The sequence below is a fragment of the Sorex araneus genome, chromosome X, assembly GCF_027595985.1.
Source record: "Sorex araneus isolate mSorAra2 chromosome X, mSorAra2.pri, whole genome shotgun sequence".
Classification (NCBI taxonomy): domain Eukaryota; kingdom Metazoa; phylum Chordata; class Mammalia; order Eulipotyphla; family Soricidae; genus Sorex; species Sorex araneus.
In genome coordinates this window covers 317315647-317329981 of record NC_073313.1, presented here as the reverse complement: position 1 = coordinate 317329981, position 14335 = coordinate 317315647, and the positions used below count along the sequence as shown (strand labels likewise).

At 49.8% G+C, this 14335-nt stretch overlaps 1 protein-coding gene across 1 annotated transcript in view; it reads left to right on the top strand.

The window, feature by feature from the left end:
* Window positions 1–14335, top strand: part of FAM178B (family with sequence similarity 178 member B) — a 97153-nt gene that overhangs the window by 39775 nt on the left and 43043 nt on the right. Inside the window, exon 8 of the mRNA XM_004609295.2 lies at window positions 8238–8352. Coding sequence (XP_004609352.2) covers window positions 8238–8352 — 115 coding nt within the window. The remainder of the gene's footprint in view (window positions 1–8237; window positions 8353–14335) is intronic.

Genomic DNA, 14335 nt, shown 5'->3' with positions numbered 1-14335 from the left:
GAATTTACTACAGAAACAAGCATAAATTAAAAATCATTAGAAATCATTTGACACAATATTACAAGACTAGAGGAAAAAACATATAATTATCTCAAAATTCAACATTAATATCCTATAAACTTTTTCAGTAAACTGAGAGATTATCAAAGTGAATTTAAAAATCAATTGTATACCAGTAATGAATAATCAAAAAATAGGGAATTAAGAAAATAACTCCAGACAGAAACCTAATCATGAATAGCTTTGTTAGGGTCTATCTCAGTGATAGAAAGAAGGAAAGAAGGAAGGAAAGAAGGAAGGAAGGAAGGAAGGAAGGAAGGAAGGAAGGAAGGAAGGAAGGAAGGAAGGAAGGAAGGAAGGAAGCCACATAAAAAATAAAATAAGGAAGAAAATACTTCCATTCACAACAGCATCAAACAATACAATATTTAGGTATGGACTGAGCAAAAGAGTTTCAAAACTTATTACTGAAATGTTGAAAAAAGATAAAGATTATTGAAATAAACGTAAAGATATCCACATTCATGGATTGAAAAGTTGATGTTGTTAAGACATCTGGGGTTGTGGGGGTGGCCCCACCGTTGCTCCCTTGCAGCCGCATAGGGTCCCACAGTGGACTTCATAGTGGCATCACTTGAGAATATTTCTAAACCCCAGAGCTGTAGCACATCGTGCCCTCAACACGAATGAAATCACTCACTGAGAGTAGGAAACAGGTGGTCATTTTTCAAGTTGCTTCTAAGAGACCCCAAAATGAGCAGACAAGCCTAGTACCATTGCACTGGGCATGGGTCGGGCCCTTGCTCCAGCACAGAGTGCTGTCCTTCACTGTGGCTGCTGCCCGTACATGCATGTGAAGCCCTCTCCCACTGGCCTGTCTTTCCTCACCTCCTTTTCTCTTGACTTATTGGGGGCAGGATGGGATGGGAGTTTGGGTTGGAAGCCATACCCACCCAGTGGCACTTGGAGATTACTCCAGTTCTGTGTTCAGGGATTCCTCACTGCCTGGACTGAACCTGGCAAAGGCCGAGCTCAGCTTATTTTTTGTTTAGATTTAACAAAATTACTAGAATAACATTTCCGTGGAATCCCACCCTGGATGTTGCTGCTTTGGTTTATACCATCTTGCATTAATGTTGCATATTTGTTAGTCTGGTTGAGCCATAAGTGACACACTGTTACTACCTGAAATCCGCTGTCTAAATCAGGGCTTCTTTGGAGTTCCCAGTCTGTGGGTTTTGGTAATACTTATCACATGGAGTATTTCACTGCTCTGAGTCCTCTGTTCCACCTCTGCATCCTTCCCTGCCTCTGAGCACCTGGTAGCTACTGGCTCTTGTTGTATGCCTTTCCTAGAATGTTGTAGAGCTGTGTAGCCTTTTTAAACTGGCTTTATTTCCCAATGTTTGAACTTTCATTTAAACACCGTGATTTACAAAGTTGTTCATGATAGTTGTTTCAGGAATTCAGTGTTCCAACACCAATCCCACCATCAGTGTGTCCTTTCCTCCACAATGTCCCAAATTTCCCACGCACCCCCAAGCCTCTTAGCAGGCACAAAATAATTATTTTGCTTTATATTGCTTGTTACAGCATATATCCCACGGTGGTGTTACTAAAGTCACTGAGGATTTACTGAGCTGTTGGGTGTTACTGGTTCTGCTCCTCAAGTGTAGTTGCCTTTTATGCAACTTTCCCATTGGATTTGCTGTGCTCCTACTGGGCTGTCAGTACTGTGAAATTAGAAAGTGCACCATGGCCTCGTCTGTGGCTGCATGCGCTGGGAACTCTGGAACTGAGACAATTCAGCAGCTTGGCATCTCGAGATTAGTCATGGAGTTGTGAAGCTGTGCAGTCTGTATGCCGGAGGATGTTGGGTGGGCGTAGGGTGCTGGGCCTCTCAGCAGGGAAAGACTGGCTTTCACTTGGCACTGTGCATGGGTAGTTTTTCCATGTATTTTCATGGTGCATTAGTGTTATAGTGTAATCTAGAATGATTTCCTGCAATACTCTCATCCATTTGCCAATGGGAAGACATTTTTCGTTGCTTACAGTTTTTTCACAGTTCTAAGCTAAACTGCTATAAGCTTTGCCATGCAGTGTCTCATGGGGACACATGCTTTGATTTGGGGTGTACCAAGGAGCACAACTGCGGGATCGTACACACAAGTATGTTTAGTTTTGTAAGTTCTCCTGTCTGACTCACAAAGTAGCTGTACCATTTTGTGTTCCCACCGGCATTGAGAGTCCCTGTTGCTCTCTTTACCAGCATTTGGTGTTGCTCTCTATTTAATTTTATTCCAGAGATAAGGAATATTAAAAAAAAAACTCAGGTCCTGAAATCCAAAGTGTGAGAACCTGATGCAATTTGCAATATTACTGGGAAGCTATTCAGTTGAGTTTAAATCAATCTCAACTTCTGGCTTTTTTTTTTTTCTTGTCTTATTTGTCGTACTGGGAGTTGAACCCATTGCTTCCCACATGCTTGGGAAGAGTTCTAACATTAACTCATTCTCAGTCCCTCAGATTCTTGCTTTTAAACTTGGGAAGGCAATTTGCAAAATTTCCTTCCTGAGTCATCCTGAGTGGAGCCTGCATCCTTAAAACCAGTGCAGGCATACCTGTTGAGATGAGAAAGTCAGGAATTGGTTGCCTGGAGCTTAGAGTAAAGAGCTGGGCCTCTAGCAGCCATGCTGGACTCCGGGGAGATGTGGAGGGCGGGGGTTGGTATGTGCTGCTGAGAAGGGTAGGGCAGAGGATAGGAAGCCAAGACCCTAAAGATCAGTCCAGCCCCTTCACTAGGGATGCCCACTGAGACATCTCTTTCATCTTGGACACAAAATTCTAACTTATTTAGGGCCAGGGATGCTTTGTATGTAGGACACTTGCCTTGCATGTGTGAAGCCCTGGCTTTGATTTCTGGTCAACCAAAAACACACACAGACACACATGCATGTGCATGCATGCATGCTCACATTTATGTAAGTCTTTGTGGATTACTATTTTGTTTTTGGTTCCTTATAGCTAAATGTAGTTATCACCAATACCAATAGATTGGTGTTGGGCACAGTGCTTCTCTGTCCTACTCACCAGAGACCTGGGTGCATTAGGTGTTAGTTGACACCAGGTGGTGGTGTGAATTACAAGGTGGCCTAGGGACGGTGGCACCTACCCTCTTACAGTCTCGCTCCTGTGAATAAATGGGCCAGGGGCTGACACGATCTCTGTGTGTGCATGTGTGTGAGATGTGAGTATGGGGTTGTTTGAGGAGTGGATCAGAGTAAATGCACATAGATAGTTAGTTGTGTGTATGGGGGCCTGGTAGGGGTATAGATGGGTCAAGTGTGTGTATGTGTAGTGTGTGCAGTGGAGACTCTCAAACCTTTTCTATATAAATTCATGATAATAGCGTTCCCAGACCCAGAAGTAGTGCAAGTCAGACCAAATGAAAATGTCCTACTTTCAAATTGCTGGAAACTGGTAAAATTTTAAATAACTAAAGCTAAAACTGATTGACTAAAGCCAACCATATTGAAGCAAGCTTAAATTTAAAAACAAACTGCTGAGGGAAGTGAAGTAATTAGAGTTGGCAGGATGAGCAACAATGAGACCTGAGGCCTCCCCTTAGATGTGGTGAGCCTGGAGCTAGGGCCCAGCTCAGAGCAGGCCTCACCCAGCGGGCTGGGAGCCCCTCGAGGAAGCCCAGCCGCCACCACTGTGGCTGCTGGGGACTTTTCCAGCTGTGGCACTGTGGAGTCCTGAGGCAGGGCCAGGAGCAGGCAGATGGAGTTGCTTGGCCCTCCAGGGCAGCTCCCCACGAGTGCTCCTAGGTTACCTAGTTTGGAGGTGTTGGGAGAAGAACAGAGAGCCAGCCGTCTCACACTAAGGCCAAGATAGAGCAGGTGGGAGAGTGGGAGAGGACCCTGGAGTCCAGGGCAGGCCAGGACTGCTAGGGCTGGCACCTGGAGAGGCTCCGGGAAGGCTCTTCAGGGGTGTATGTGTGGTTTTCCCATTCTGCACAGAGTGCCAGGAGAACAGTGTGGCCTTATGTGAAGTCGCAGCTTCTTCAGAGGCACAGATGGAAAAGTTGCTTTTATTTTAGGCCTGATACTTTTCTCCCCCTACTTCCCCTAAGCGTCACTCCCCACTACCTACCCAGGAGAGCAGCCGACAAGGAGGCCCATAGCTCAGCTGCTCAGCAGAGGCCAGATGCTCGCCCGCCGTTAGCGCTGGCATTTAAACAGGCGCCGGGCCCTGGTGCTCCCCTGGGAAATCACCTCGAATGACTGTGCTGTGGGCGTGGAGAACCCGAGTGAGGGAGAGGGAGCTGGAAGCCTTGAGCTCGCCTTTCCTTCTGTAGTGGCGCTCCAGAAAACCCTCATTTGTACAGGACGCTTGGAGGAAAGATGAGCACGTGGCCTGCTTTTAGAGGTGGCGTTAATTATGGGCTCCCAGCGCTTTCCTCCTTTAGCCAACTTCAGCCAACAGGGGGTGTTGGGGGTGCTGGTGGATCCCAAGACATCTCTAGCCCCTGTCTCTGCCCCTGCTTCTGCACCCCAGTTGGGATCACACTGGAAGGTGGCTATGGGGCAGGAGCTGGAGAGGGGGTGAGGCCAGGGTCCAGGGGGAAGCTGATGGGCACCAACCCTCCCGCCCCCCAGAGTGGCGGGGGGGTGGGGCTTCAGATTAGCAGATGCCCCTGTGGGCGGGGGCGGGGGGGCTGTCAGATCAGAGTGACCTTCAGGGTGTGAGACCGACAGGATGTTGCGCCCAGCCAGGCCTCCCAGAGCCTTTCCTGGGCCTGATTCTCTTTCCACATGTGTCTCCCCCTCTCTGGAAAGTTCATCGCCGCCCACTTCTGCGTGCACATACGTGCTGAGGCTCCCGAGGGCTCTGGTAAACAGTTCTCTCTGGGCCGGACCGCATTGTGTTCTGCAGGCGTCCTTCCCGCCGGTTTGTGAGCTGGCAAAGGCTGTCATTACTGCTCTCTTGTTAAGTTGCCGGAGAGGAAAAAGAAAAAGAAGAAAGTTTTTCCTCCTCTAAGAGTCTAATTACTTGTTGGGTAAGCCCCGACCCATATACATTTCCAAAGAAAGAGACACTTGATGCCATGGAAACGTCCTTGGATGGGACTCAGAGACCCTCCAACCACCATTCCTCCGTCTGTTGTGACCAGATCTCCATTGCTTTAGTCTGCTCCATTTCTTCTTCAGTTTTTTTGTTTTTCTTTTTTTTTTTTTCTTTTTGGGTCACACCTGGTGATGCACAGGGGTTACTCCTGGCTTTGTACTCAGGGATTACTCCTGGCGGTGCTCAGAGGACCATATGGGATGCTGGGAATCTAACCCACATCAGCCCCATGCAAGGCAAACGTCCTACCAGCTGTGCTATTGCTCCAGCCCCAGTTTTTTTTTAGGCTATACCCGTGGTGCACAGGGTTTCTCCCAGCTCTGTGTTTGGGTCATACATAGCAGTGCTTGGGGTACTGTGTGCTGCCGCGCAGCAGAGACCTCCTGAAGGCAAAGGACATGCCCAGCCTTAGAGCACTCCAGTCCTAGGCTGGGATGCTCCACTTCTTACTGTGGGTCTGAGGTTGGGGGAAGTGGTGGGCAGTGCGTGATCATGCACCTCTGCCTTGGTCACGCCTGTTCCTTTGCTGGGTGCATGCTTCTCTCACTTCTGTTACCAGTGGCTTGGTAAAGTGGGGAACAAGAGAGGCAGCTAGGGAAGAGTGATTCTACCTTCCTGCTCAGCCCATCTCGGCCACCAGTGCTCAGGGAATTGCCTGGCTTTAATCAGGTCAGTACTCACTTTGGCACAGGCGTCAGGCGTTCCGTGTCTGTTGCCTTCCCCTCACAGAAAAGAATTTCAGGAGGAGGTGAAATGGTGAAGCAAGGTAGTTTTTACTGAAACTTACTTAGAAAGATGTAATGAGAGAGAGAGAAAAAAAAAAGGAAGAAAGTGTTTAAGGGAAAAGAGCAACCTCTGAATGGCTTTCAGGAGGAACTTTTATGCACGTCTTCCAAATTTTTTTTCTGAGGTTTTGCACACATAAAAGTTAATATGGGCTTTGACACAGGAAAGCCTTGTACTCTTGATGGTCTGCTCATAATCTCAGGCCTGCACTGTTCATGGTTCTGCCACAGTCACAGAGCTTCTTCTGTGGCTTCTCCTTTTCTGAAGGCCTGTTTTTCTCTCGAGTGGGGCCTAAGTTTCTTCTCTCCAAAGAGCACAGGATTTGCATGTGGTCTTCATGCCTTGGGCTGCTTCAGGGATAGGCAATCTCGTTAGTTTTATTTATTATTTCCCAAAAGTACGTTACCAGGGCCCTTCTTATCTGTCTGCAACACTTCCTTCCCACTCTGCTCCTGCTTCTCCCCCTGCCCCAGTGAATGCCTGATCTCTGAACACGCATGTCCTCGTTGCTTCTGTTGCCTGAGTTAGGTTTTGCACCAACTCCCTTGTGTTTCTTTGCCTGGAATCCTTGCCTTCCCACACTGGGAGCTCCCTGAGGTCAAGATTTTCGCTGGACTACTACTTTATTTTGTTTATTGGGCTGCTGCTCCAGGCAGTACTTGGGAGACCATTTGGTGTCAGGATCAAACTCAGCAAAGCCTTTTGAGTCATCTCCCCAGCCCGGGGCACTTCTTTATGTTTGGCGCCTCCACACTTGGGGTGCATTGTTGTGGACCCTTAAGGACATTGCCACTAGAATGGCAAAGCATGTCCTGCCTACAAGCCCCGTGCTCAGTTTCCAAGTTCTTGATTGCAAAGCCTGCCCGTTATCAAATTCTGCATTTGGATTTTTTTTTATGTTTATTTCCGTTTTGCATCACCCAAGACACTGGAGGGTTGAGGGTGGTTGAGGGGAGGTGTGTTACACTCCCTGGGTTGCTTGAGGAACCTTTCAGTGCCCGCCCGTTCTTGCCTTTGAGCTCTCACCCTGCTCCTGTATTTATGTTCTTGATACTGCCAGATTACCTTGTAACTTTCTATCTCAATCTTAACTCTGTACTGCTCAGTCAGGTTTGATTAGGATTTTCTCCATTCACTCCTTCATTCATTTGTTCATATTCCATTATAGCAATCAGCAGGTGGAGAGCATTTGCCTTGCATGTGTGAGGTCCTCACTTCAATCCCTGGCACTATAGATAGAAAAAAAAGAGAAAGAGAGAGGGAAAGAAAAAAAGAAAGAAAGAAAGAAAGAAAGAAAGAAAGAAAGAAAGAAAGAAAGAAAGAAAGAAAGAAAGAAAGGAAGGAAGGAAGGAAGGAAGGAAGGAAGGAAGGAAGGAAGGAAGGAAGGAAGAAAGAAAAAGAGAGAAGGAGAGAAGAGAAAGAAAGAAATAGAGAAAGAAAGAGAGAAAGAAAGAGAGAAAGAAAAGGTCCTTCCATAGCAGCCATTCCTCTAGGATCTGGGTGTGCAGACAGCTCAGACTAGAGCCTCCTTCATAGGATTTACATTTCATTAGATTGAAAAGAAATAGGTACATCCACACAGAAGATGGTACAGAGTGATGATAGATGGAGACCTGGGCCCACCTTTTTCAGGCAAGAGAGGTCACAGTGCAGACACAGGTAATAGGTGTGTGGTATCTCCTCTGGGAGATTAACTGATCACATTGGGCTTGGTTGTTTTCTGTCCTCCTGTTTCTGGAAATGTCCCTTGGTGGTCGACAGAAGAGAAATCCCAGAGTGTGTAAGGCTGATAGTTACACCTGACTGCTGTGACCAGATAGTCACTGATATTCAGTTGAACTAGTGATGAAAGAAGGGTGCTGGGAGCTCAGGCTGGCTGAGGAGATGCTGTCCAAGCTGCTGGGACTGGGGACCTGGGCACATCCCAGTGTTGCAGCCAGGTGGCAGAAGTCAGCGTTACACACCCAGCCATTGTCAGCCCCGTGCCAGAGCCAGTGGTGAGGTGGGGATCTTCTAAGTCTTGCGGTTTGAGGAGTCTGGTCTAGAACTCTTCACTGGTTCAGTGCCCTGATGACTGTTGAGCTTGTCTGGGCCCAGTTATTTCCCAGCCCTGGCACTGTAGGGTGGCTGTCCCTTGAAGAACAGAGGCTACAAGTATCAGTGCCCAAAGCTTCAGGAAGCCCTGGAAACAAACCTCCAGCTCCTGCCTGTCTGCAGATGACACCCTGCAGCCTCAGGAGGCAAGATGAGCCCCCGGATCTCCATGGGAGCCATGTAACCACCCCCCACCCCCCTCACCTCTGCCCTTCTTTGCTTGACAGAGGGAGACCTGAATCTGTGGCACCCCTCTCTCCAGGAGATCGTGGAGGCATTTCACAACCTGGGCGCCCATGATGTCCATCTTGTCCCCCAGGAGCCTGGTCAGGAGTGTGCGAGGTGAGTCCTTCCCCTCCTCACTGTCCTTTCTTCTTTTTTGTCTTCAAGCCCATGAAATCATAGATGTTAAATCATATAGGTGCTTGCATATTGTATACTAGTATTAATGTCAAAGTATTAACACTTAACAGAATGTGTGTAAAATGGTCTAGGTAGCTCAGGGTGGTAGAGTGCGTGCTGAGTCAGATCATCTATGCTATGTGGCTTGAGCTCCAGCACTACCTGCTGTAACTCTGAAGGCCCCCCGGTACCACAAGGAATGGCTCCTGTAAATAGAAATACATCTGATGTTTGTGCAGTTGCATTTCTGCACATTTCACCAGAAATGCATATTGCCAAACAAAGGTTCTTCTAAACACATACTGGGAGATATTAAAGTATTTTCAAGAGTCCAGAGAGCTCAATGGGCTGGAACACATGCTTTGCATGTGGGAGGCTCAGACTTGATCTCTGGAACAGAAAAGTCCCCTGAGCACTGCTAGCTCTTTTTTTTTTTTTTTTTTTTTTTTTGGTTTTTGGGTTTTGGGTCACACCCGGCGGTGCACAGGGGTTACTCCTGGCTCTTCACTCAGGAATTACCCCTGGCGGTGCTCAGGGGACCATATGGGATGCTGGGATTAGAACCCGGGTCGGCCGAGTGCAAGGCAAACGCCCTACCCGCTGTGCTATCACTCCAGCCGCAGCACTGCTAGCTCTTGACCTCCAGACCCAGAGCTGGGAGTAGCCCCTGAGCATACCCAAGTGTGACCCTCAAACTAAAATCAAATAATAAATCAATAAATAAGGAAGTTTTCTTGAGTTTGCAAAAGTAGTTTCAGCTGGTCATTCACTGTACAAAGCATGTAGGTGCATCCTCAGTTTTGTGTTAGAAATCAGAACCAAAGGGTTTCTGTGATTATTTTATGTGCTTTTTCTGCGTATGTGCCAGAGACCGATCCCCAGGCCTCATACATGTGAAGCATGTGCTCTGCCGCTAAACTACATCCCTGGCTCACTTGCATTTTTATTTGTTTTGGGGGGAGGGGCCACATCCAGGGGTGCTCGGGGCTTACTCCTGACTCTGAGTTCAGGGCTCCTTGTGATTGCGGGGAATGCCAGGGATGGACCCTGGGCCAGGTGTATGCAAGTACCTCAGCCCCTGTGCCATCTCTTTGGACTTTAATATGCATTTTTTTCCCCCAGCTTGGGAACCATACCTAGCAGTGCTCAGGAGAACAGTATGTGCATTTTAAAAAACATTAAAAATCAAATCTTCAGAGCTGGAAATGTGGCATCACGAAAGAGCAGAAATTAAAACAAATTCCCCGGCTTACCCCAGTAATAGCATCAGCTCATGTCCTACAAGGCACAACTTGACTTGTCATTTCCTTTTGAGTGCCAGTTTTGTTTTGTGGGTGCTCTGTCTGTGCTCTGACATGCTATTATGCTTACCCACCCCTGCCTTCTAAGGACAGAGCCCCTCGGGACATAAGTCATCTGTGGGTGGGTGAGTGAGGCCTGAGTTGTGAAAATATTTATATTTAATAGCTTATTGTGTGAATATTTGCACAACCAAGCACTTTATTTGTTTTGAAACTACACCTGGCAGTGCTTGGTGGGAGATGGGGGCTTAAGTTTTACAATTGCTTTGAGCCATACCCAGTAGTGCTCAGGGGCATTCCTGACTCTGTGCTCAGGAGTGACCCCTGGCCATGTTCAGGGGACCGTGTGTGGTGCTGGAGATTCAAACTGGGGTCAGCCATATGCAAGGCCCAGGTATTTAGCATCACTCCTGCGACAAGCAGGGGTGCTTAATTTTTTATTTCTGTTGCTGGGGATTGAGCTCAGGGCTATCACACACAAGATCACATCCCTGGCCCTACCACATGTGAACTCTCTTTTGCAAATTCTTGGTCAAGTTTGTTTGAGATTGGAGGGCATGTGAGGAGCCTAGACGGACTGTTGCTTGGGCCCAGGAGCTACAGGGCTGTTCCCGGGTTGTGGTAGGGTGGGTGTTCCTGAGAGGGAGGTCAGGTTCAAGTCTTCCTAAGAACCTGTTCCATGGCTGTGTGTAGTAATTGTCTGCCAAACCCAACCAGACCAAAGCTCACTCAGCCCTGCTATAAATACCCACGCATGTGCCAGCCTGCCCTTCAGCTTCCTCAGTCTCTAGCCTCCTGCCTGAGCCCAGTCCCCAGCAGTCGAGTTGGGAGAGAAACTGCTCAAGAACAGAGCTGCACAGGGGGATGAGGGTCTGGGTCGCTTTGGGGAAAGCCAGCTCCCTGTGCTGGTACATACCCAGTGTTCGCTGGGCAAGCAGGAGGGCCCCCAAGCTCAGAGGTGCTGAACTCTGCAAAGATCCACATACACCCCACCCTCCTTCCTGCCTGCCCTGGATTTGTGGCTTCCTGCCCCTTAGCTTCAGCTCAGATCCACCCAGTGGGGAGGCTGCAGGGGAGAGGGTCACTGGAATATGTGTCCTTTCAGGTCACCGTCTCAGATCTTTACCCCAAGGACTGGAGTTTTCTGGGAGCTGCGTGGGACCCAGGCAGAGCCGCCTGGTCCCAGGACTTGCCCCAAGGCACTGCAGGCCTGCACAGTCATATGCCCAGGGGCTGTTTGGACACCTCTGCCTCTTTCCATGGGCCCACACCTTAGCTGACTGTTGACATTGCAGGGGTCACAGCTGGCCCGGAAGTTGTGGCTGATGGCCACCTGTTATAGCGCTAGAATAATGGCTGGGACCCGCAGCCAAGCCACTGGGCGGGCCTAGGAAAGTTTTCCTGTCTGAACCAACAGACCTTGGAGGAGCAGACCTGAGCTCACAGGATCCAGGGTGGGGGTGGGTTTCTGAGCTGCTCCCAGGCTGCTGTGCTTGGGGAAACTCCAAGAGGACACCTTGTGTGTCCAGCGACAACAGTGTCTCCCTCCCTGTGGTATGGCCTCCTTCCTGGATACATGAAGTGCAAGAGAAACTGCAGGGGCTGCCTCCGCCTCCAGCTCCTGGCCCGTCACTTGCTTTCTGCTCAGTTGATTTCCAGAATGGGCCTCATCCAGGGCTCGGCTAGGGATGAGCCCCTCCAGGCACTCTCAGAGCTCACAGGCACCAAGGCGGGACACGAGGGGCTGGGTTGTCTATATGCATGGCCTCCCAGTGAGTCTGCCTTGCCAGCCGCTGCAAGCCTGACAGACCAGCCACTACTGTACCATTCTTAGATGTCCTGAGAATTGCTCACCACCTAGGGAAGCGTCTCCCATTTTTTTTCCAGGAGTGGGAGAGAGAGCTCATGCCGAGGAGGCCCAGGTTGGACCCTCAGCACCACATGGACCCCAAGTGCACCTGGAAATGACCCTAAGCATTGACCCTAAGCATTAACTAGTAACCTCTGATCACCACCAGGTGTGTCCCCAAAACAAAGCAAATGAAAAAGATTTCCTTTCAGAAAGCGCTGTCTCAGAGTGGGAGTGCAGCTCACTGATACGGTGCTAGCCTATCTGGTCAAGGCCTGCATCAGGGTCAATGGGGCCCTACTGTGACTGAAAATAATCATTCGTTCTCTGCCCAGAGACATGGCTGCAGAGGAAAAAACTGGAAGGGCGTCTGGGGAAAAGGGGCAACAGAAAGGGGAGCAAAGAGAGGGGAAGCTGGTTCTCCGAGCAGCTCCCAATTACAAAGCCCAGCTTATAGGACTGACCACTGAAGCTCAGAGGCTCTGGTATTGTTAAGGACTGGAAGCATCTTCCCTTGGGTTCTCTGAGAGGATCACTTGGTGATGAGAGAGACCAACCAGGAAGTAGTGCCAGTTAGTACACAGAAAGGGCTCCTACAAAGGGGGCTAAGGGATGGGAAATAGGAAGTGACTATCTTGAGATCCTGAAATTGGATCCAGGTCAAAGTGGCCTCTCTTTTGCCATTAACTCCACCTCTGCCCTCCTCCTTGCCTTAACCTCAGCCAGGTTGGGCCAGGTCACTGGGGCATGGTCTGGTTTGTGGTTCTGACCCTGGGAGTGGCAGGGCTACCGCCTGCCCCTCCTGTCTTCCACAGACCACACAGCGTGGGCCCAAGAGTAGTGTCATTGATGAGCAGAGTGAGCAGGCTCCGAGACTGCAGTGACAGAGATGGTGCTGTGACAGGCCAAGATCAAGGGCCCTGGGTGGAACCATCCATAGCTTTGTTTTAATTTATTGTGCCTGGGGGCTAGTGCTTAAGGGCTGGATTGACCCAGAGCCTCCTGCGTGCTCACTGGGAGCATTGGGCTTGTGACGAGGACCTTCTTGGGTTCCGTGGCCTCCTGCTGGAACCTGCTGATGTGCACCCGGTAACAGCAGTCTCTGGTCTCAGACACCTCAGACAGATAGAAGCCCCGCTGTAGTGCCTGTGTTTACGAAGCTGTTCGCCCTCTGCTTGCAGAGGGTTAGGAGAGGGGACCCAACTCAGGACCTCAGCCAACTGCTCTTTCTGCATATCCCCTCCCCTTTACACAGCCATGAAGCCACCGCCATAGCGACGGCCCCCACCCCTTGGGCAGTCACCCTGTGTGTGCACCCGGACTGCAACCATCCTGACTCCCTGCCCCTATCGGCACAGACCCAGAGTATCCCCAAATGTGCCAATGCCACCTTCGCTCATTTTGTTCACTCTCTGGCCCTAATAGATGCAAAACTCGGTGAGAATATTGGACCCAGACCTAGGCCTTGCTGTTGCCAGCTGGACTTGCTGGCTCCTGCTCCCCATGCCAGGGCTGCCTCTGCCTCCCCCCACCCCATCCCGCCCTCAACCTTCCCATCACCCCCCCACTCCCATTGAGAAATAGCATGCGGGAAACCCACCAGAACTCCCAGGACGCTGCTGCCCATGAGCGTGGCCTCAGAGGCTGTTGTCAAGTAGCATCATTGAGAGCTTCCCTTTTTTCAGAACCTGCTGTTACCAGGAGCTCCAGGCCAATTGTGCACATGGAGAAGTGCATGAGACCACAAAGGGGGGCCTCGTCATCAGCTCATATGCTGATTAAGGGTCCCCGCTACTCATGTGACAGGATTAAGGGCTGTCCCACAGGCTGTGGTCCACTGAGTGTGCTTACTGGGCGCCTTCTGCCCTGCCCCTCAGCGTGACTGGTCTTTAAAAGCCTCTCTTAGGGGATTGGAGAGTTCAGTGGGCATAAGCTGAGTGCATGCTTTGCATGTGGGCATCCAGGGGGCCCAGGTTCCTTTCACCCCCTGAGCACCCCCAGGAGCAGCCCCCAGCACTACTGGGAGTAATTCCTAAGCATCACTGGGCATGGCCAGAAGCCAATCAAAAGAGAAAGAAAACACCATCACCAGGTTTTCCCACAAGCCTGAGCTCTGGGTTCCCTACTTGGACTGATGACACTGGGAGGTCCCACAGAGGGGAAGGTGCTCACAAGTGCCTTTTCTTGGGTTTTCACCTTAATTGCTGCCTTCAGAAACTAACCCGATGTGAGAGCTACTTGGCATCAGCCTGCATGTGGGCTGGGATTGCCACAGCTGCTCAGGGCTGAGAACTCTCGGAACAATGGAATATGGTTCTCTGGTGTCTTAAGTTCCAGAACATGAAAACTAGAGCAGGGATCCTGACCCCATGTTCCCCTGAGCCTCACCAGGAGTGACCCCTGAGTGCAGAGCCAGGAGTATGTCCTGAGCATCACCGGGTATGATCCAAAAAAAAAAGAAAAAAGAAAAGCAGCAGATGAGAGGAGGGAATGTCACTGCCGCCATCAGGTTCTCTGGGGCCAGGACTCTGGAAGACGCTTCATCTTTAATCCATCAGGGAAGCCGCTGTCAGTGAAGGGGCCCACACACAAGGGCCATGGAGTAGGCTTATAGCAGCCCTCCTGCCCAAACCTGAGATGCCTTTGTCCCCCCTCCTCAACATCCTGGGGACAAATTCCCCCAGATACCCTAAACCAGAACCAGCTCCTGGTATTTTTTTCGTGGGTTTTTTGTTTTTTTAAATAAGGGTTTCCAGCACCAAGAGATAGTACA